General features: G+C 50.6%; 1 protein-coding gene across 6 annotated transcripts in view; it reads right to left on the bottom strand.

The window, feature by feature from the left end:
- ELMO1 (engulfment and cell motility 1) overlaps positions 1 to 23119 on the bottom strand; it is a 472430-nt gene that overhangs the window by 277505 nt on the left and 171806 nt on the right. For all 6 annotated transcript variants that reach the window (XM_045828139.1, XM_045828136.1, XM_045828134.1 and 3 more), the window contains 4 exons: positions 23081 to 23116; positions 12434 to 12533; positions 5009 to 5160; positions 2847 to 2925 (listed from right to left, as the gene is read on the bottom strand). In XM_045828139.1, the coding sequence (XP_045684095.1) occupies positions 2847 to 2925; positions 5009 to 5160; positions 12434 to 12533; positions 23081 to 23116 (367 nt within the window). The remainder of the gene's footprint in view (positions 1 to 2846; positions 2926 to 5008; positions 5161 to 12433; positions 12534 to 23080; positions 23117 to 23119) is intronic.

The raw sequence follows: 23119 nt of genomic DNA, 5'->3' as shown, positions 1-23119 counted from the left end.
CAGATAGATATAAATATGGATATGGATACATTTTTATTTGAAATACTAATGATTTCTTTAAGTATAAAATACTAATGATATTTTTATTTTAAATGCAAGTGATTTATTTAAATACTAATGGTTTATTTAAGTAAATTCTCTCAACTGACCAATTTAAAACAAACAGCTTGCAGAAATTATAGTCAAGCAAAAAACAGTTCTGTTTTCTATTCTGTAAACCACTTTTATGGATACAAAGACTACAGAATTGCCCTGGCTGGCGTAGCTCAGTGGATTGAGTGCGGGCTGCGAACCAAAGCATCACAGGTTTGATTCCCAGTCAGGGCACATGCCTGGGTTGCAGGCCACCGCCCCCAGCAACCACACATTGATGTTTCTCTCTCTCTATCTCCCTCCCTAAAAATAAATAAATAAAACATTTAAAAAAGAAGACTATAGAATTTACTATCTGGTTAATAAAAGATAAGAATTATGGAACTTAATAACAATACATATTGATTTTTTTTTAAAAAAACTTGTTTTCAAAGTTCTGTCGAACTAAAGTTGACTTAAACCTGGATATAGATATATTGACGTGGAAAGATGTCCACACAATCCCGCGTGGTGTTAAAAGCAGTTTAGATCAGCAAACCAGTGCACGCGGTGCGCTCGCGTCCGGTGCACGAGCGTCTGCGCGGGCACGAGCGTCTGCGCGGGCACGCGGGAGGACTGGGACCTCCGACGTCAAGTGGAGGTGGGGGGGCGGGGCAGCGGGTCTCCCGCTGGAGATGCGATCACAGGGGTCTTTAAAACTTCTCACTTTGGAATCTGTAATTTCTGACTTCTCTACCAAATCGTGTAACCAAAACTTTTTAAAAAAATTATGCTGATCAAACCCAGGACCATCTGTAGAGAAATTTGGAACAGATTTCGCCACCACGTTTGCCATGGAAATAGTAAGATGAATGGTAGCAAGTGGCTTAAGAAAAATGATCCTTATTGTTACTTTTATTGCTAAGACTAAATTAGTCCTATAATACTCGAGATTTTCTGCTGGATTATATGCACTTGCTTAGTTCAACTGTTTTCTTAAGTGGTTTAATGTTATTAGACTGCGCTTTGTGATATATTAGTATGGTGTATTATTATTATTATTATTATTATTATTATTATTATTATTATTATTATTATTATTGCAATATATGGCCAAATTGTGTCATCTCATTCCCCTATTGCCCAACTTTCAAAAAAAAACGTGATTCACAAAATCCAAAGCTAATGCTCCACTGGTATTCCACTCTACTTGCACTGGAGTCAGCATATGCTGGCATCTGATTTTCCGTTTTCTCCACGGTCACACGATCCCGGTCCAGCCAAGGAACAGCGGTTTCGATGTGACCCGAGCACACAAAGTGCATGCGTCTCACTCGTGTAGAGACCCAGAGACCCAAGTGGAACCACAGCCCTTTGGGGGCATGAGGTCTCACTGCCTCTGGTCCAGCCCCCTCTCCGACAGGCGGAGGGGCCACCCCCGGGGTCCGGCCAGAGCTCCACCTCCCGAGCCCTCGTCCCCCCAGGCGTCTGAGCGCGGGCTGTCGGACCAGGCACCCTGGCCTGCCCAGCAGGAGGCTCAAGCTCCTCCAGTGACCACGCCAGGCTGGAGCCTGGGCACTGGCTGGGCTGCTAGGAATGACTGGGAGCTCAGCCTTTACATATAAATGCAAAGAAGGGGCACCTCCCCACCCCGGCAAGTGACCTGCAGAAGCACCCCATTCAAACCCAGCCTAAGGCCTGGGCAGGCCCCTCCAGGCTCCAGCTAACACCAAGCTAAACCAACAGGAAACTCCCCAGTCACTCCGCTCCTTGTGCAAAGGGCCCCTGGACTGAGCAAACGATCCGGACTAGAGAACAAACCAGAAACCCTTGTACTGAATCACTGAGGTTTAAAAGCCTCGACAGTGGAAAAAATAAAATTGAAAAAATAAAATACTCGACGCAGTGTTCCGCTGATGCTGGCTTTCCGCATCCCTCCAGAACCCCGAGCGGGCAACCGTCCTCGAGTGCCCCAGCCCCCACCCTGATCCCGGAGAAACCCCACGTTTCCACCCGGTGTTCACATGACGTGAACCGTGGCCAAGCTAACACAGAGTGCCGCACTGCTGTGAACACCCGTGAGTGGATTTTCAGATATGAACTAAATGTCAAGACAAAGATTCCACTTCTTCCCCACCCGCCGCTATGATGATTCTTTCCTTCGCTGAAGAAACACCGAAGCTCTCCAGGCAGAGGAGAGTCTCCGAGCACGGGGTCCACGAGGCAGGGCGCGCTCGGAGTAGGCGGTGCACCGCTCGGTCCTCCCGGCCACGCCCACACACGGCTGCAGACGCATCGCCCAGCAAAGAGCCCCTCGGACACGAGACCAGTCATTTCAACCGGGGCAGCAATCTTCGAGTCCAGTCCCACAGGTCCCTGGGCAACGCCCCTCCCGCCCCAACACACACGGTCTCAGCGTCCTCAACAGGAAAGTGGGACGACACCCTCCTCGCCCCAGGGAGCATTCAGTGGAATGACAAGATCACCGGGGCTCCGACCTCTGCTTTCTCCGGAGCCTGCAGAGGGGCCACTGTGTCCATGGGAGGGAAAGGGCTCTATCGCTGGAACATTCTAGCATTCTTCCTCACACGGGGGCCTGCCCATCTGTCTGCACCCAGTGCCCGCCAAATGTGCGACTGACCCCAGGCCGGCCGGCCAAGCAGCAGAGCGGCAGGGAGGCCCCGCGCGTCCGGGCAGGGGCAGGGGAGGGCTCTCTCCGCGCCAGGAGCTGCGGTTCCTGGGCACGGTCTGGCGGCGGAAGACACGTGACTCACCTGCCTCCTGTCGTCAGGGGCCTTCAGGAAGAGCGCGTTGATCACCGCGATGGTGTAGGTTTGGATTTCTTGGTCCGTGCTGTAAGACGCAGAACGGTAAGGAAAGTCAGACGCTGCCCCTGCATCAGACCCGGGTAAAGCTCATGATCGCCGCCCCCCAAAACAGGGGAGAGAGGAAGGCAGGACCTAGAAAATGCAGTTGGCACTGAGGATGTTCTTCAACCACCACAAAGGTGGGAACATGGTGTGTGTGCGGGGGGGGTGGGGGGTGAGAGTGGGGGGGGCGGGGGGTACTGTTTATTGCCAGCCAGAGCACACATGGCCAGGTGGGAACCATGGAGGAAGTTCAGGTGACTGCTGGCTTCCTCTGCATTCTTCTCTGGGAAGGTGAACGGCATAGACTCAGAGGGAGAAACGTGTGTGTGGGATGTTCTGCCTGATGCACGAAGCATATCTGGGAGTAGACCCGGGGGTCCCTAAGGCCTGAGCTTATTACAAAGGAAAACAGCCTTGTCTCCATGGCGATGATATTACATATCCTAAAAATCTATTTCCAAACAGCAACTTTTTTAGGGACCAGAAGATCAGGTTTCTGTGTTTATACATCGTGCTCTTCACCAGAATGAAATCAGAAATTCCACACGAGGCAGTAATGCAAGCCACATGGTAAAGAATAAATCAAGAGAACCGGGCATAAACACAGGGCAGCTAGGAGCTACGGTCAGACACGATGTCGGGAGAGGCGGAGCTGAGCACACGGCCTCTGGCGGGAGGAAATTCGGGGTCCAGTGTGCCAGTGGGCAGCTGTGCAACCTTGACAAGTTCATGGGGAGTCCCTGGGACACAGTTTCCTTGTCTGTAACACTGGGCAAGAACACACTTATTTCAAGAGGCTGCTCTTTGGATAAAACGAGGTGATGTACACAAAATCCTGAGCGCAGTGCCTGGCACACAAGAAACCCTCCGCTTGGGCGGATGACACCGTGGCTGCACAGGTCTGCCCCCGAGACAAGAAAACGACAGGCTGCAAAGAGAACTGGTGTGGCATTCAGGGGCCTGAGAACCGGCTGCTGTCCGTCGGTGGGCAGGTTTCACACGGAACCCTCATTCCAGAGCACGCGCTCGTTTTCCCCGGGGCCACAATCTTCAGCTCGTGTGACGTAAAACGTTACATTCTGGTCACCCTCCTCCCTCCAAGCGCAGAAAACATCAAACACATTTTGGTGCTTTACACTGTAACACGACAGAGAACGTCTCGGTATACTGAGAACGGCTGAATCTCTACCCTGCATCCCGCCCTACACGGGCATCAGGTCTCCTCTCGGGCATGTGCAGTCGTGACCGGAGAGGCCGGGGGCGGGACGGCAGCTACCGGGAGCTGCCCCGCCACATCCGTGCCAGGAGAAACGCCACAGTCTGTGTCCGGCCCGAGGCTCGGCTTCTGAAGTCATTCTCGGGTTCCAAAGGCACCCGGCATCCTCTCAACAAACGGCCTGTTCTGAGTGAGCTCAGGATGGTTGCCGTCACCTTGAACCCAAGTACGGAAATTCACAAAGTGGCATCTGCACAGCGGGGCCCATCTCTGTCCGTGTCATCGGAGACGACCTTACTCGTTGCCTACGGGGGAACTAGGGTCAAGGGGGAAAGCCCCAGCGATAGCAGGCTGCTAGGGCCATGGCCTGCAGCTCGAGCCTCTAGAAAAAACATACAATGAAATATAAAAGAAGGTCTCTGCAGTCACCCGGAGCCTGGAGAGAGAAGCCTGACTCTCAACATTCTTAACTGCCCCTGGAAATACTCATGCCGCCACAGAAGACGGTATTGTAAATGACGGAGCAGAGACTCCCTTGAGAACTGAAGAGAACAAACGGGCCTGTTCTGTCGTGTGAAAAGTGAAATTCTATGGATATCTGTCCATCCATCAAAACCGGGTGCCTGCTCAGGGCCAGGCACTGGGGATGGAGCAGGGCCAAGGGCAGGCATGGAGCTCACCCAGGGGTGAGTCACATGTGACAGGGGTGAGTGCATGCATGGTTGATGAGACACCAAATCCGGATTCCTTTTCCATGTACTTAAATCGATGAGCCATGCTCCCCGGGCACCCTGGCGGCTGCGGCACCTCCCCTCTGCACAGCACAGCGGGGCCACCTCCGCGGGCTTACCCTTGCAGGTGCGGAATGAGCTGGCCGATGGTGATCTCCTGCGCCACCTTCTGGTAGAGGTCGTGGCTGTTGAGCACCATGGACTCCAGAATGGCCAGGGACCGCTGCAGAATGGAGGTGTCCATGCCGGACTTGTTCACGAAGCTCGCTATCTGGAAAGCCAAGCGGGACACGGGTGACTGCTCGGGGGAAGCGGAGCGGAGGAGGGCAGAAGGGAACCAGTCGAGGGAACCAGGGGCTCCTTTAAGAAACACTGGACACGGGGGTCGGAAGGGCCCTGGGGGGGCAGCCGCCCAGCAAGGAACCCCCGGAGAGCCCACCGCGACTCTTCGTGACTACGGAGCACTATTTATATCCGATTTCTGTAATTCAACACTAAGCAGCTTTTAAAAGGGGCAACGTCAAAGAATTATTCTGTCTGGTTTTCCCGGGACTGTTCTGAGGTTCAGCTTCCAGGAGCAGACGAGTTTAACACAGACAGCGTCCCTGCACGTCCACGGGACACTGGGTCCAGGACCCCCTCGGATAAAACCCACGGATGCGCGAGTCCTTCACACAAAATGAAGGGAACGGTATGTGCGTGTAACGCTTATTCGCAGACCGGCTACCGCAGGGGACGCGGGCACTTCTTCACCTGAGAGCGTCCCGTGCAGTGCTTGGGGCCTGGCAAACTCCAGCTTCGCCTTTCGGAACTTTCTGGGATTTACGTTTTCTCCCCCAGAGTGTTTCCTCTCCGCAGTTGGGTGAATCCCCGGGTGTGAAACCGCCCCTAAGAACGGCGGGCCAGGTAGCGTAAGGGCCCGCGTCTGTCCGCAACGGCAATTCCAACACACCCTGAGCCCCCCGTTTCTTTCCATCCCCAGGCCCCTCCCCCACCCGTGGCGGCCGTGACTTCTGTGTTATGACGATCCTGTTACATTCTTCGGGGGCTCCCACAAATCATGCTTGTCAGCACAGCTCAGCTGGCAACCCCTCAGTCGCTGGCTCCTCCCTGTGGGATTCCTCGGTGGGACGCCCTTTGCCCCGTCCTTTCGTTTTGTGAAAATAAACTCTTCTCATCTCTCCAAAGTTTAGCCAACAGGAAAACCTCCCAATGTGCGGTGCGAAAAGTTAAAATAACAGTGTAAGCGCGAACATATATCCCCCGAGGAATTCCTCGCCAAGGCCTCCAACATCATAAATCACAGTGTGAGGGAGAAGCAAAGTAAGGGTTGGAATAATGGAGCGCAGGCACCCAAACACAGGGGTACCATCCAGGTTTGACTGTCGAGGCCTCGCGAGAAGTTATTACTGTCTGTTGACAACTCACGCGAAAAGGCTGTTACCATATCAACATAAGGACTGCTTTCCTAAAAGCTAGACAGACCATTTGGTCCCACGACGAATCGACACTGGCTGCTTCCCTCTGTCCACACTCATTTCTCCCCTTGACGCCATCCCATCCACTGCTTCTCCCCATCCTCTCTCCACCCCTGTACAAGGCAATAGCCAAAAGGTGTCCATGGCAACTCGCTGTTACCATGTCAACTGTTTCTAGCCCAAGGACTCTCTGGTGAAAGCAGGGGCAAGGGCACAGACACCCCCAGATACATCTGGATCTCAGAGGGTGGAGGGGTGAATGATGTAGAGCAGAGTAACATTATGATTTTATATTCCAAACACTATTACTTTGTAATACGACCTACGGGAAGAGTATGAGAATTTTAAGGTTCTCTAAAGAATTCCGCTGGCCCATCATCCGATCGCTTCAGCCCATTTCACGGCTAATAAACTTCTCCGAAGTGTTTATTGCCTCCGGGAAGCCCTGGCCTTTATCCTCCGAACCTGCTCCATTGTTTTCCAGGCCCATTTTTCTCTGACAAAAATCCAATTCCTCTCAAACTACGCTCACGGCTTAGCACTTAACTTTGACCTCTTCTGAACGGGGTATAAATGTCTTCTTCCCTTCCCTTCCCGCCACCCCAAACATTTCTCGTCATCTCAGCGCCATTGCTGGGCGCCAGCCAGAGACCTGCAGAACCCCCAAAGAACTTCTTTGACCATGCATCTGATTTTAATCTGTACTAATACTATCCTCTTCCCAGCATCCTTTGAGGGCCTCCATTTAAATAAATTTGCATGTATCTGTAAGGCTCCTTGGGGCATTTTCCACCTGAGAGTTTACTGTCCAGCCCCTCCCACCCGCCAGCCTGCACCCTCTCTCCATTCCTTCAAGCCACGCGCCTTCTCTGCGCACCACAGAACAGGCTGGGGCCGTCTGAGGTCAGAGAACAGAGAGATGAGCAATGCCCAGTTTTAGCCTTAAGGACCTTGTCGTCCAGCAGAAAGAGATGGAGAAAAAAGCACTTACTACGAGGTATGTTAAGTGCTTATGCTTTTTCTTGGCATCAGAAAGACTATTTCCACTCAGATATCCCAACAGAGGCTGAATACATGGGGTGGAAACCCCACTCCTTGTCTTCCTCAGCCTCCTGTCTCAAGGATCACCGCTCCCCAGTTCGCCTGTCATCAGTGATTACCAGTCCCGGCCCCACGCTGGGCCCATCTCCCCCGGGACGCGTCCGGTTTGCATGCACAGCCCTGGCCGGGGGCCGCCTCATTCCCGCTCTGCGGAGACAGAACCTTCCCCAGCGCCCTCCCACGCAACTTTCCCTCTGACACAAATTCGCCCTCGACTCCCATAAACATTCTTTGGACCACGTTCTGGAGCTACTCAATCAGAACCCCGAATGTTCTTTTATATAAAGTAACGCCTTCTTACAGTGGGCTTTATTTCAGGTCAATACCAAGTATCAACTCTCGCCCGCTTCCGACGGGCTTGCTCAAGGGTGGCGCAACGGCCGTGGGCCTCACTCGCTCTGATCCAGGCCTCCTCACAGCCCTTCCCCCTTCCCATTTCTGGAGCTAACGGAAACGAACCACTTATCCTCGTCAGACCTCTTTGAAAAGAATCTTTTCTTTGACCTCTTCCTTGACCCAGGGAAGCCCCCATCTCCGCAACCCTCCTGCAGGTTACAAAACGAGTCTTCCGTGGCTCTCACGTGGCTGGTACGGCTGGCGGAGAGCTGGCTGGCAACCCATTAGGGTCCCACGTACAATTCTCTCGGAGACACTAGCAATTTTTTGAAACTGACTTCTATCTTTCGCTTTTCCTCATCAGTGGTTTTAGCCAGACATTGAAAGGACCCCGTATTTTCTTCTAACAGGCACTGATACCCAAGGCTTTGGGGCCTACTGAGCAAACAAGACAACTGTGGTCAGAGCGTGTGCGAATGCCATTCAATGTCTACTTTAAAGGGTAAAGCCTGTCCAGTTACATTTTAATTTCCCTTGGCACTCCCTCGCCCCCCAAATCAACAATGACTTCTTCTGCCTTTACATTTTCTGAAGTCCCACTGCTGCCCTGTAGGCGGGCAGACACGGCAAAGTCTAAGCCGGCCCAAGCGCAGCTTCTTGGAAGGAGCCCTATCGCCTAAGGGAGCAGAGGGCAGAGGGCTGGCAAGAATTACATACGCTGCCCCCACGGGCTTCCATTCCTTCCCAAGTGTCACCCAAACAAACCTGAGGGCTCTCCGGGTGAGAGAGGTCCTCGCAGGGCATGCATCCACCACACACACGATTACAACCACGTAAGGCCCTTCTTCGAATCACTTAGAACGAGGTCTTAAATTCTCCCGCGTCATCAAAGCCAGAGCGAGCCACGGACAGCCCGGAGCTCCGCTCCCGGGAGTTACTACAGTGTCCGGGCAGAGGCCGTAAATCTCGCAGGATCTTCAGAGGCAACAGGTACTGGGTCTCCAGACCGCAACGGCTGGAGGCGCGTCCAGCCCTGGGAACACTGCGGGGTGCACCAGGCCCCCCGCAGAGCCGAGATTTCCAGGGCGTTTGTTCGTAGGACACCTCCCTGCCAGGGAAAGGCCCCGATGTTGTCCTTGGCGAGGAGAAACCCAACGCGTCACGCAGAACAGTTCTGGGTTGTTTTTTTTTTTCAGTTTGGTTTTTTTCTCCTCCTTTCTTTTTTTTTTCCCCTGCCTTCCTGCCCTCTCCCTAAGTAGCCAAGTCTTTAAAAGGCAGCCACGTTATATATCGGCCTCAAGGGATTCCAAGGGTCAAAGGGCTTGTGAAACGCTGTTATTTATTGCAAACACAGTTTGTCACTAGAACCCAAGTCCACACGTCACCAAACGGACAAAGTGGCAGAGAAGGAGACAGAGGCTGGTCGGAGTGCTATGAATTTGGCTTTAACAGGAAGTCTGTAGCGCAGAGATAAGCATCTTTTGTCCGTAGATTTTGGCCCAGATAGAGCTCCATTTAGAAGACAGCCGTCTGCACACAATGCCGGGTTGTCAGAGCGCTGAGTCTGATCCAGCCAGTGAGTGAAAAAAATTAACCTTACAATAACTGTCGATTATAAAGTCATGTTCAGCTGACCACCTTTCAAATTCACATAAGGCTTGAGATCTAATTGGCAAAAAAAAAGGAAGTAGAACGGGAATGAGGACATGGAATTGGTTAAATGCGTTGCCTACTGAAGAAATATTTCATTTTTTATGAAAACTATCGAGGTTGTTAGTCTCCGCTCCTTCAGATGTCTTATAACTTTTCATTTAATTTCAGTGAATGGAAGACATTTTCTTAAGCAGTTGGGAAATTAAATTATTGTCATTCTTTCTCATCACTTCTCACATCATTTGAAAAAGAGAGTGTGGTCATTTCTTTCCACTTAGAACCGAAATTTTACTTGAAACATACTCCGATACGATGCCTCTGTATTCCTCCTCTCCTTCAAGTTCTAGGGTTAAAAAAAAGCGTCTGAAGCAGATGTCACTCATTCGTTTCACAGACATTCATGAAGGTCGGTGCCAGGCTCCGAGGACAGCGCCACTGAGAAAGCGCAGCTCCACCTTCCTAGGACTCACGGTCCAGTGGGAGCGCCACGCCAGTGCGTCGCAAAGTCACGGGAGTGTGACAAGTGCTGGAGCAGGGGCGGTCAAGGTCACGATGGGACCAGAGGAGAATGCAGAGCCAGAGGAACCACTTAACCGCACACCAGGGAGGTCGGAGAGGCTGAACAGGAGGCAGGGCTGGTGGAGCTCGTCTTCAGAGGCTGTTCTCTCCACCACTGGAACTCCAGGATGCGTACGGGAGCCTGGGGGGCGGAGCCCGAGCCAGGGGACCGAGGACAGCCCACTCGCTGCACCTCCGGGCCCCTGCGTCCTGGCCTCCTGACCAGAAACAACGAGGACTCCTGCTGGGACCAAGAGGAATAACTCGGTGTCTGAGCACACGAGCTAGCTCCCAGGAATGTGCCTTCGGAAGAGCACTGTTGTTACAGCAAAAAAAGGCTCTAGTAACACAGAGCAAGGCAAACGGAATGTAGGAAAGGCAGCCTGCCATAAATTCAGAGTAAGTTACAGTTTTTGTTGAGTATCAAAACCCCACAAAACCCAGCATCTTCAGGCTGAACGCGCTGCTCCAGAGCCTGCACCTGGGAAAGACCGCCAACGGCGATGTGCCCCCCGCTTCCGCACCCCGAGGCTCCCCTTTCCTGCTGTCCCCAGGAGAACCCCTCACCACCCTTCAGATCCCCCTGGCTTTCTCCTCTCCCATCCCCTGCTTTTCTTTTCAGCAATTTTGACAGAGAGGGAAAAGGGGGCGTCCTCCTTTTAGGGGTGTTTTCTAAGTGGGTCCCACTGCTCATCCCCTGTGGCTTTACGCCCCTGGGGGAGGCAAGAGGCTCAGAGGCGAGTCAAGAGCACCCTGGGGTCCCGATCGGCTCTGGTCTGGAGTAAATATGCAGCATCGTGCGGGGGTCCGATCCTCGGGGGGCCTTTCCTGATTCCTGATACCCTCGTCCGACAGACTAGGGGCTCTGGTGCGTCCTTCAAGTCAAGGCAGTGTCTCCCTCGAGATACGAACTTCGAAAGGAACAGGAGTAACTTTGCAGCAGGGAGGAGACTCAGCAGATGCCACCTCAGCCACACGGTCAAGGTCAACATCACGGTTAATGAAGACATATGGCCAGCAGGGGCCCCACTGCGATGCACGGAGCACGGGGCACAGCATTACTTCTCTGGCATCCTTGCCAAAAATGCGTAACCTTAACTCAGCCGTGAGGGGAGTATCGAAGGAACCAGGTGGAGGGACATTCCGCAGTATAAGTGCTCAGTACCGTTAAGAATGTCAAAGTCACAACAGATAAGGAAACCTTGAGGAGCCGTCAGACTGCAAGACGCTGAGGAGACACGACAACGGAGGGCAGTGCAGGTGCTGGCTGGGTCCTCGACCAGGGAAAGGACCTTAGGAGAGAAGCCGATGAACTCAGACAACGGCGACAGCGTCGCACCCCTGTTACTTCCTCGTCTGTGACAACGGTTGTGCCATCGTCACACAAAATGTTAGCGCCGGGGAAGCTGGGTGGCAGGCACATGGGAACATTCTGCCTTATCTTCTGCGACTTTTCTGTACATGTGCCATGATTTCAAAAATAAAACGTTTACAGAATTCCAGTGACTTCCACGGAGTTTCACTTTGATTCTCCAGCTTTTGCACAGATTCTCTGAAATCCCTTATTTTAGAAAACCCTTCCCAGGAGCCTCCACTCAGAGAGTACATGTACGCACTCCCGACATCTCCTCGTGCCCAACACAACAGAAGGGAGAAACATGCCATCCCATTTACAAACCACTTCCCAAACACAAAGAGAGGAAAAACAAGCTAACGAATCCATAGTCATGACCCATCACTCCATAGTCCTGAAGCCGGGGCTGTTTGTTTTCGGTTAGAAGTCGGGAAGCAGAGCTCGAAGTGCGCAGGTCTGCCGTCAGGACGGCTCAGCTGCAGGGGTGGGGGGGGGCATCCCGCCCTCTCCCCACGCGCGGCCCCCGTACGGGCTGCTGCTGCGGAGGGAGGAGCCGGTGGCCCTGACTGACCGCAGAGACGCTCCCTGTGCCCTCCCGCCGAGGGAGCCATCTGGGCCTGCCTGAGGGGCACGGACTCCTCCTCTCACCGCCTCGCGCCCAACCCGGCCCTGCAGGAGACACGCGCACTTGGCCTCCTTCCCTTTCCCGAACCCGGGCCGAGGGCAGAGGATGCGGGAGGAGCGTCGGACACTGAACGTGGGTCGTGAGAACAGCAGAGCCCTCGCTGGGGGGCGCGGCACACACTCGTGTGGCCTTGGCAACGTGGCGTCTCGGTTTCTCTGGACTGTGGACTCTGTGCAATCCCTCAAGATCTCGGTGGGGAGAAAATATCATTTTCACATATCATGTAGGCGCCCTGACCCCTATACATATAACACTATCAAAAGCCCACCCACCACTCAGCAAAGCACTAAAGCAAGCAACTGAGACAGCCCCAAAACAGAGAATAATGTCCACGGATGGAGGAAGCGAGTTAAGCCCCGGGAGCCACCACGCGCATTACCTTCTTAATGAACGCCACCGAAAACGTGTCCCAGGACACAATGCCGTGGTCCATCAGCTCCACGAAGGCCGTCAGGGTGAAGGACAGCATGTCTCCAAAGCTGGAAAACACAGGGAGGCATGACGGTCACGGGCCAGGAGCCGAGACCAAGGAAAGACCTGGAAGGGACAAAGTCCCTTTACCGTCCCTGGGAACCAACGGGGAAGATGAGGAGTAACGCTCCTGAGAGTGTCAGCACTTTGCAAAGGGTCTGCGTGGCATCTGTGTGCCCGGGTGTGTGTGCCTGTGCGTCTCAGCAAGTGCACACGCACACGAGCTCACGGATGCAAACACATATGCAAGGAAGCACATTCCTTCCTCCGTCACGCCAGCCGCGTTCTGCCTTTACACAGTATCTACGGAAACGACGACAGTCGGCAGGCAGTGGAGTCGCTGCGGTTCAGAGACCTGTAGGAAGGGTCTCGTGTGTGCATCGGACACCCAACCAGAGATGCAGCAAGCTCAGGGGACGGCCGTTTTGTCCCTTAGCAGGCAACACCCTGATTTCTGCTGCCTTCAGACCAACATTTCAATGGACACCGCATCTTCTACAGAGACTCACCTCTTTTGTAGACTTTCATCATAAAAAATATTAACTTGAAACTCTCCAGAGCTGTATGTACTCTGTGAGTTCACTGCTTTTGCTCATCAGCACGTCTACACTGCACACAACCGCAATGGTGCGTAGGCTTGGTTTTTAAAAAATGAAGTTGCCTGCTCACGTTTTACAGATATGAATCTGTAGACTCATACATGCCACAATTGCTACACTACAAGGTCTCATAAAATGTCTGTATGGGCTGTTCCCATCAATTTTCAATTAACAGAACAGAAAGCAGGCTCGTGTTTCTCTTAAGACAGCTGCACAATTTTCCTTCTTCCTCGTGTTCTCAGCCTGGCCTCAGTAATGACCTTGGAAAGCCTGCCTCACCCAGAAGCCGTGGTGCTGGAAAGAAACCTACGGGAGAGGAGGCGGCTGTCGGGGAAGGGCCCTGATCCAAAGATGCAGGAGCTGGAGGGGCTGAGACGCGAGGGACAGAAAAGGGTAAGTGTGTGATTCCTGGAATCAGTGGACAGTCCCCTCCAGCTCTCCATGGGAAGTTTCTGATGCAGTCCCTGCTGTGGTTTCTCATTTATTAAAAAAGGGGACTGCGATGCAGGTGGTGGTGGCAATGACACCTAACCCTGAGGATTGTCCAGGAGGTAAAACAAGCTACGGTGCTGAAAGCCCTCCACGCAGCAGGCAGCAGGTCCAGAGCAGCCTGTGAACGTGAGCTGTAATGCAAATGTGATGTTTTAACAAGGTAACCAGAGCCTGTGATTTTTAAATGTTTGCCTTCTTTGTGTCAAGATTATCTGTCTCTGGAGCCAGAAAAATAAAATTGGCAGGAAAGCCACAGCATTCAGGCCGCACGGAGAAGCCGAAAATGCTTTTCTAAAAAGGCCTTTTTCTGAGTCACAGAGGGGCGAACCCAATCTCACAGGCGCCCCTAGGTGGCATCAGAGGATCACGCCCCAGTAAAGAAATTCCAGACAAGAAAATAAACTCACTTGAAGGAGAGAAAAAGAGAAAGACAGGAGAAAACTGGGTTGAAAACAGTAGCAAGAAAAAGTAAACAAAGTTCCCGAAAGACTCTTTCTCCAGACAATGAGTCAAGGAAATCCAAACATTACACAGAAAGAAAGCCAGATAGTAAAGTATTGGGAAGATTTATTAATAGATTTTGCAGACATTAGTATAATTAGTATAAAATAACGTGTAATGTTGTAACAGGGTGCAGCCAAGAGGGGGACCCAAATAGGGATTTGGAATGGGGTCCAGAACTCAGGGGGTTCAGGAAATACTAGGATGTCCTCACACCCCCCCCCACCCCCAGGTGTGGGTTGGGGGAAGGGACTCATGGAGGAGGACCATTGAGAGTTGTTCTGCATAGCAACAGCTTTGCAGCTAACCTCTGATGTGGTCATTTACCACATCTATAACCTTTAACTGGTTGCATAGATATGTTAAATGGCTGTGGCCATGCTCTGAGCCAGGGGGATGCAAGTAACTTCCCCCTCAAGACATAACTGGAGGCAGGTCCCCTGAATTACAGCGCAGCACCTGCGTGGGAGCTTGGAGAAGATAGGCTCCATGACATGGGGCCACACCTGCCCAGACTCAGGATGGAAGCCCAGTAAAGCTGGAAGGATATGAGAGTGCTGGCAGGTGTAGCCAGTTGTGGGAGGAGTCGGAAATGGGGCTGCAGAGGAAGACTGGCGCGGGGATTTAAACCCAGACGTGGCAGCCATTGAGAGGAGAACCACGCAGCTGTGGCAGTGCAGAGAAAGGACCACAGCCATTGCGCAGGGCGAGAACCACTCAGTCTTTAGCAGAGTGAGGACTCCCGCAGCCCTGTGAGAGAGGATCACCATGCGGCTTTAATAGAGAACCACCACTCAGCTTTGGCAGAGTGGTGACCACCCTCCTTGCAGCCATTGAGGAGGGAGAACCATGCGGTTTTGGCAGAGTGGGGACTCCTGCAGCCATTGTGCAGAGAGGACCACGTGGCTTTGCCAGAGTGGGGACCCCTGCAGCTTTAGAAGGGGGAACCACCCCCCGGCTTTAGCAGAGATCCCAGCGACACAGGTGATGGTGCCGGGAACCGAGGGAGGCCTACCAGCCGAGATGAAGTACTAACTGAGAAGAACTGGGGGCTGCCTGAGCCATGGACTTCTATTTCTTTTCCTGGGATACGGTACCCCAGACTGGGCAAAAGGGGGAAGGAAAGACTGTGTGTTGGAGGGTGTTTTAAGGGACTTTGGGATTTTGATGAAGACACTAGGTCACTACTTTAAGTCTGTACAGCATTAAATAAACATTTCCTTTCCTTTTCACGAATCTCTGGCATTGAGAGACGTCTTTCCTCGGGCGGCAGACATAATGGACCTGGGGGCTTCTTTCAATAATAGTATATCATCCCAGGCCCCCCCTTGTTTGTTCTGTAACAGTTTCTGAACACTGTTTTGGAACAGTGGAGCTGTGGATAATGGTTGGTTAGGGTGCTGCCCCCAGGTGGCCCCTGTGTGCTCACTCACAGTTTCGGGGAGCCCAGGTGGCACTAAGGGAACCTGTCCTCAGGTTTGGGGAGGAAGCAAACCGCTAGGCTCTGTAAGCTGAGCCTGCATGTATGGTGGGGATCGGACAGCAGGCCATGTGGGTGCACTGCCATTTTGGGTAAAATGGGGGATGAGCCACGTGAGTGCCCACCATGGAGGATGGAGTGTGCATGGGCATCACCATCTTGGGCAACCCAGCGTGAGTGGGTGGCGTCATCTTGGATGACCCAGCATGCATGGGCGCTGCCATCTTGGAACGGAACAAGGTGGTGGGTTAAGGGTTCTGAAGGTCATGAACTGAAGTCCAAGGGTGACCATCTGATTTATAGGGTGTTTGCAAGGTCTAAGCTTCAGAAAGCTGTAGGATGTCCCTGCAAATCTAGGGACTTTTAGTGGAAGGTACCTATAGTGCTGGGGACTTTTGGCTGCCACATGCTGAGTTTAAGTACAGTCCTTCCCAATGTGGGAAAGGAACCAGGATTGAAAGAGAATGATGGCTAAATCTGGATGAGCAGAAATATGCATAAAGGATGTGAAAGTTTTAAACCTGGAGTAAAGGAAAGCTCAACTACTTGTTTTCTGGTTTCGTGGCAAATTTCTCATAGTGGTTCTGTTTCTGATCAGAAATCTGTATCTGAAGACCTGTTTAAGGTTGCTGTAAGACCTAGGAAAGGTCACCGTAACCAGTTGGGGAGCATGCCTTTGCCACTTGGGACCCAGGAAGGGTCATTTGGGGCTGACGAGTGTTTTTCAGCCAGAGGCAAAGGAGGCATGTCTCTGCCAAGACACCGGGCCTGAAGGAGCACGTCTCTGCGAGGCACCAATGGACGCACTGGTGCAAGAGAATGCCTCTACCTGTGTATTGTTCTGGAACTCTGTTTTGGATTTTGCTCTGTATCTGCTCTGAAAAGGAAATTGAGGATTCCAGGGAAGGTTAAAACTTCACACTCTGTAGGAAAGCTTTGAGAAGCCTGGTGGATATCAGAAGGAAAAGAATTTTCCTTCAGGCTTTGTATTTTTCCCCCTACTTGATCCCTCCAGAATTTGGCATTCTGAAGGAGTGAGTGATGACATAAGGTTTCTTTACATAAAACCAATAAGACCAGTTGCTAATAGTGGTTTTGTTAACCAAGACTTTGACTAGAATGTCACGCCTGAAGGAGGCATGTATGGGTTCTGGTCATCACCAGAAAGCCCTGAGGAACTGGGATTGATTTGTGAAGCTAGCGAAAGCCCATGAGAAAAGCCTGGTACTTTGGTTGGTTGTGCGGTTCATGGCAGTCTTTCCAGGGAAGGAACGAAGGTTGCTTTCCTGAAAGATGGCCAAAAAGGAACCTGTAGGCACAATGGAAGCCTCAAGGATCTGAGTGAAACAACTGGTACAGGCGAAGCCAGATGGCAGGTGTGTGGCTCTGCTTCTGTGCCCCGAGGGGCAGACCGAGAAGTCAATCTAAAGATTCCCTGTGTGAGTTCCAGCAAAGTGGACTTAAAGATCGTAAGTGATCCAGGCTGCTCTTGGTGTGTTTATGCAAACGAACAGTCAAAATTAAAAGTGGGACTCAAAGTAGTCCCTTTAATAACAGTGAGGGTGATCTTGAGGAGAAAAATTGTGGTTCAAGGAAAATCACTGTGCTCAGTATTGGACATCAGAATGGTGCAGCTAACTGTCTTGAAAGTTTTTCATTTGAAAGTTGAAACTGGGTTTGTAATATCACCAAAGATGTACAGTCTACAGGTATGGAGGACCTGTCAAATTGCCATTGCTAAATGTTATTGCAGGAAGGACCTTGCAACTGAATATCTTCTCAAAACACAGTCTCACAGGCACAGAGACTGGTTTAGGGATTGTTGTGTGAATTAACCTGTGTGTTCTTCTGTTTTCATAGGATGTATGCCTATGACTTCATTACCTGGTTGGCTGCAATATAGGACTCACTTAAGGAGCCCATTTTTATCATCACCCCCTGAGACTCAACAGTTTGGCTGAACTAAGTGGTTGGGTTGGTGAAGGGTTCGGGCGATCTGTGGGTTTCACTTTAGAACTGATTTTCCCTTTTCTGTCCTAATAGCTTGGACAGAAAGGGGCCGGAAATCTGAAAAGAGGGAAATCCTAATATATTCCCCTCAGCCCGAGTGAAGTATAGTGGGCCACAAGAGTTTTGGATAGGTGTAGCGTGCCTTGTACACCTTCCTCCAGATAAACCATTCTTTACTTAAGTCCCTGCCTCATTTAGTGGTTATGATTTAATTGTGCCTTCCAATTCTTTCCAAATCTGTCACCTCCAATTTATGACTAGGATGCCAACAGTCTAGTAATGCCAGTCTTTGGACACCGAGCCTACGACTTCCTGGTGACAGCCAACTGACCAGGATTCTGTAAGTTCCTTCCCCTTACAGGAAGGACACCCCCCCTCGTGCTGCCCTCCCCCCTTTCAGGGCACCTCTGACCCAAGGTAGGACAATGTCCATGTCCAGCAGGAAGTAGTTACAAGAAGATGAGACCTTCGTGCATTGTCTGAAAGGATGGATTGTAACAGGGTGCAGCCAAGAGGGGGCCCCAAATAGGGATTTGGAATGGGGCCCAGAACTCAGGGTGTCCAGGAAATATTAGGATGTCCTCACCCGCCCTCACCCCCACAGGTGTGGGTTGGGGGAAGGGACACATGGAGCAGGGCCATTGAGAGCTGTTTTGCATAGCAACAGCTTTGTAGCTAACCTCTGGTGTGATCATTTAACATATCTATAACCTTTACCTGGTTGCATAGATATGTTAAATGGCTGTGGCCATGCTCTGAGCCAGGGGGATGGAAGTAACTTCCCCACCAAGAAGTAACTGGGGGGCAGGTCCCCTGAGTTACAGCACCTGCGTGGGAGCTTAGAGAAGATTGGCTCCATGACATGAGGCCACACCTGCCCAGACTCAGGATGGCAGCCCAGTGAAGCTGGAAGGATATGAGAGTGCTGGCAGGTGTAACTGATTGTAGGAGGAGTCGGAAATGGGGCTGCAGAGGAAGGTTGGCGTGGGGATTTAAACCCAGACACAGCTGTGGCAGTGCAGAGAAAGGACCACAGCCATTGCGCAGGGCGAGAACCACTCAGTCTTTAGCAGAGTGGGGACTCCTGAAGCCCTGTGAGAGAGAACCACCACTCAGCTTTGGCAGAGTGGTGACCCCCCTCCTTGTAGCCATTGAGGAGGGAGAACCATGCGGTTTTGGCAGAGTAGGGACTCCTGCAGCCATTGTGCAGAGAGGACCATGTGGCTTTGCCAGAGTGAGGACCCCCGCAGCTTTAGAAGGGGGAACCAGCACCTAGCTTTAGCAGAGATCCTGGTGACACAGCTGATGGTGCCGGGAACCGAGGGAGGCCTACCAGCTGAGATGGATTACTGGGAAGAACTAGGGGCTGCCTGAGTCATGGACTTCTATTTCTTTTCCTGGGATATGGTACCCCAGACTGGGCAAAGGGGGGAAGGAAGGACTGCGTGTGTCTGTGGGTGTTTTAAGGGTCTTTGGGATTTTGATGAAGACATTAGGTCACTACTTTAAGTCTGTACAGCATTAAATAAACATTTCCTTTCCTTTTCATGAATCTCTGGCATTGAGAGACGTCTTTTCTCTGGCAGCGGACATAACAAACCTGGGGGTTCCTTTTGTCCCAGCCCTGCCCCCTTGTTGTTCTGTAACAGTGTTTGTAGTAACACTATTAGCTAATTTATTATTTTATTATAGTATTAGAACACAGTATTAGCTAAATTGTTTTAACTTTAAAAAAAAAAAGGAAAGACAGCAAGCATATAACTCACGGCTGCCACTTGCTCACCTCTGGCATGCCACAAGACCTCACCCACTAAAAGATTCCCACCTCCAGGACTGGGGGACCACGTCATCCACCTCCTGACTGAGCCCAGAGCGACCTCAGTGTCACTGCCAGCAGAACAAGAAGTGCAAAGGCAGTGAGGAGGAAGACACGCACTTTGGTAATCAGACTCTACATTCCCTGTAGCTAGCTGAGGCTGGGGTGGAGATGGCGTCAGTCTTCACGAACCACTTCAGAAGCAAAAGCTCAATTATATTCATGCTTCTAATTATCTGAAGGCAAAATGGCTTGGTCCCTTGCTCAATGAACCCCTACTCCATGTGGCCTTGGTAATGTCTGGGGATGGTCCCTCGTCCCCAGATGCTCCAGAACTCTGCCTACAGACTCCTCCTGGAAGAGCCTTGGAGAAAAGATGGAGAGAAAGGGGACCGGTCTCATTCGTTTTGCAGACCGCCACGTTGCTTTGGGGCCAGCGTCTCGGTCTCCACAGTGGTCAAGGAGGCGGAGCACCGGTTCCGAGACAGCAGACAGGGCTCTCCGTGTTTTACAAGTTACCCGTCAGTGTGAAGGATCGGTAAGTGGGAGCAAAGTCTCTTCACGCCCCACACCCAAGTGCTCAAAGGGAGGGTTACAATCTTGATCCACCCAACATTTTATAGAAATGTTATGGGACATATTTTATATAAATATTATTTAGTAACATATGTAGTTCCAGCAGGTTTCAACCAATCTCCCAGCATTTGAATGCATGCTGCTAAACTTACAAGAGAACAGTCCCTCTAAATGTTTCCATGGGGTGCCGTGCCCAAGACAAGCGGAGGAAAGGGGAAGTAAAGGGCAGCTTTAAAGCTCTCTGCAAATCACACTGAGTGCATTCTAAGTTGTCAACGTTAATGAATATAGTTCTGGCCTGTTCTGTGAGTTTTCCCATGTACAGCAGGTTTCTTGAATAACATCATTCAGTGTAACGGCATTTGGATATAATGTTGACGAGACACCACAGGCAGTTAAATCTTGTTTATATCCATTAGCCTGGGTAAGCCTGCTTCCCCTCTGTGACATTTTGCCGCGTCTCCAAGAACCTATTGATGAAGCTAAGTGAGGACCTACTGTAGTTTCTTTCGTGTGTGGTAAAACATACATACACTGAAACGTACAGATTGCTACATCACCCCTTAGGCCTTGCCTTGACCTTCAGAATTAGAGCGTGATTTATGTCAGTGGACATTCCTTTGGCTCCTTTGTTAAAAATTTAACTCTGGATCAGCTCTGGACTCTCTGTGCCATCGACCTGTCCATCCCCTTATGAAAACATCCCACTGTCTTAAGAACTAGCTTTATAGTAGTGAGTCTCGAACTCAGTTCATGAAATCCCTCAGCTGTGTGGATCTTTGTTTTTTCAAGACTGTTTGGGCTATCTATGCATTTCTTGTAAGTTTTAAGACTGGCTTATAGTATCTTTTTTAAAAAATTTCTATTGCATTGAACCTGAAGATAAATTAAGGGAGAATTACTATCTTAACAATACTGTGTCTTCCAAACCCTGAAATGGTACCTTTTCCTCTTATTTAGTTCTTTTTTTGTTTTGTTTTGTTTGGCAATATATTTGTTTTTCATTAAACAGTGCACGTCTCTTGTTAAATTCATTCTTCAGAATTTTACGATTTTTGACACTTTGTAAAGCAGTTTATAAATTTCATTTGTCAGTTGTTTGTGGTTAATGTATAAAAATATATCACTTTTATATATCAATGTTGTATCCAGAAACCTTGCTAAATTCAGTTATGAGATCGAGCAATGTCTTTGTAGATTTCTTGGGATTTTTCACATAACAATCACATCTACAAACAGAGTTGGTTTTTACTTCTTCCTTTCTGATCTTTTATGATCTTTTATGATCTTTCTGATCTCATACATCTTTTATTTCTTTCTTGACTTATTGCTATGGCTAAAAACTCTGGTACAACGTTGAACAGAGGTACAAAACACATTTGCCTTATTTCCCAGTCTCTAGGGGGAGGAAGTTCAGTCTTCTAACATTAAGAAGAATGCGTTTTTGTCGCCTTTCTGAGGCTGAGGAAGCCGCCTCTATTCCCAGATTGCCAAGAATATTTATGAACGATGTTGGACTTGACTACATGCTTTCCCTGTAGCTATGATCTATTCCCTCTATCGATGAGGATTATTTTTTTCCTCCCTTCTTTGACTAAGTGCTGAATCACACACAGTGACTGATTTCCAAACATTCTCCATTCCTGGAATAAACCTTTATCAGTTGTAAGGCAGTATCCATTTCATGTATTGCTTGGTTCTATTTGTAATATGTTGCACCTCTGTTCATTCGATGATCTATCACTTTCATTTCCCGTGTTGTCTTTCTCAGGTTTTGCTGTCAGGGTGACACAGCATCGTCACTGAGTCTGACGAAGCTACTCTGCCATTTCAAGAACCAGGGCCCCGAGCACTGACTCTGCCCACGAGGGGAGAACCAAAGCCATGGTTCCCACGCAGTCACACCTCCAACATCTCTGCCTACCGAAGAGTGAAACCACTGGAGGTGGATTTTAAGACATCGTTTTGGCCTCAGAGCCCCAAATTCCTCTACATTGGCACGTTGCATGAGGCTGTGAAGAGAAAAACTCAGCTTGAACCCAGCCCCACCACCTGATCCTAACTCCCGTGTGAAGGAGATGATGCTGATGCTACCAGCCCTGTGTGGCGGCCGTGAGTGTGAATCACACTAATGCGTGCAAACACGTGGCAGTGCCCGGGCCCGGGTAAACACTCATCAGAGATGGCTCCACCTTCGTCACCCTTCAGTGCTCGGACTGTGTGAAAAATTGGCATCAGAGTAAGACTTCAGAGGCTCTAGCCTAAAGACGCAAGGCCGCTTTCTGTCCTTGATTACGATTTAATACCCCTTTTCTGTGGGGAGGGGCAGGAGAGGGTAAACTGTTTGAGAGCAACACTCCCCCCCCACCTGAAGGTGGTCAGGGTCTCCCAGGAGGCCTTACGAACTAAGGCGCCCACTTTCAGACGCTCCCCAGTCTGACTCCTCAGACGGAAGCGATCTGCTGACAGCTCCGCCAAAGGGACATGTGTTCGGCCTCCTGCACAGAGCTCGTTAGACCCTCTTTGGTCTCCCTTGTCTAGTGGACAAGAAAGGCAGCGAGGAGGAAAAGCTCTAAGGCGGAAGAAGTTCTGAGACCTCCAGGCGAAACGATGGTGCGATCCACTTCAGACAGGGGACCGGGCACTTCCTCCGACTCAAAGGAGATCATTTTCATTCCATACTTCAACCCAGAGTTTTGTGGGTTTTCGTTTTGTTTTTTTTTTTACTGAGCCACTGAAGAAAATCAAAGGCTTTTGACTTTGAACATCACATAGGCCACCAAAGAGAAAGTTTTTGTTTTAATGCAATACATAAAATTACGCCTAAGCTCTGCTCCAGGAGAAGGGGGGGCCATCCTGATGGGCTCATTTTGCGGCGGCAAACATAAAACACCCTCTCTGCCGCAAAGCCGAAAGAAAAGGGAAATAAAATTTTAAAGAACCTGTTTATAAGAACATCAAACAGCAAAACAAAATCACTTACTCAACATAGCTACATGCACAGCTATCAGAGGACTGGGCTAAAGATGCGGAGAAGCAGAGGGTGTTATATAATCGGAATCAACGATCGTAAATTCTTACCAAGGCTTCATGATCTTCTGCAACTTCTGGTATCGCCTG

Source organism: Phyllostomus hastatus, unplaced genomic scaffold (assembly GCF_019186645.2).
Source record: "Phyllostomus hastatus isolate PE091 unplaced genomic scaffold, TTU_PhHast_1.1 phas_scaffold_78, whole genome shotgun sequence".
In the NCBI taxonomy this organism is placed as follows: domain Eukaryota; kingdom Metazoa; phylum Chordata; class Mammalia; order Chiroptera; family Phyllostomidae; genus Phyllostomus; species Phyllostomus hastatus.
The sequence above is the reverse complement of the archived record's forward strand: the minus strand, read 5'-3'. Positions and strand labels throughout refer to the sequence as shown.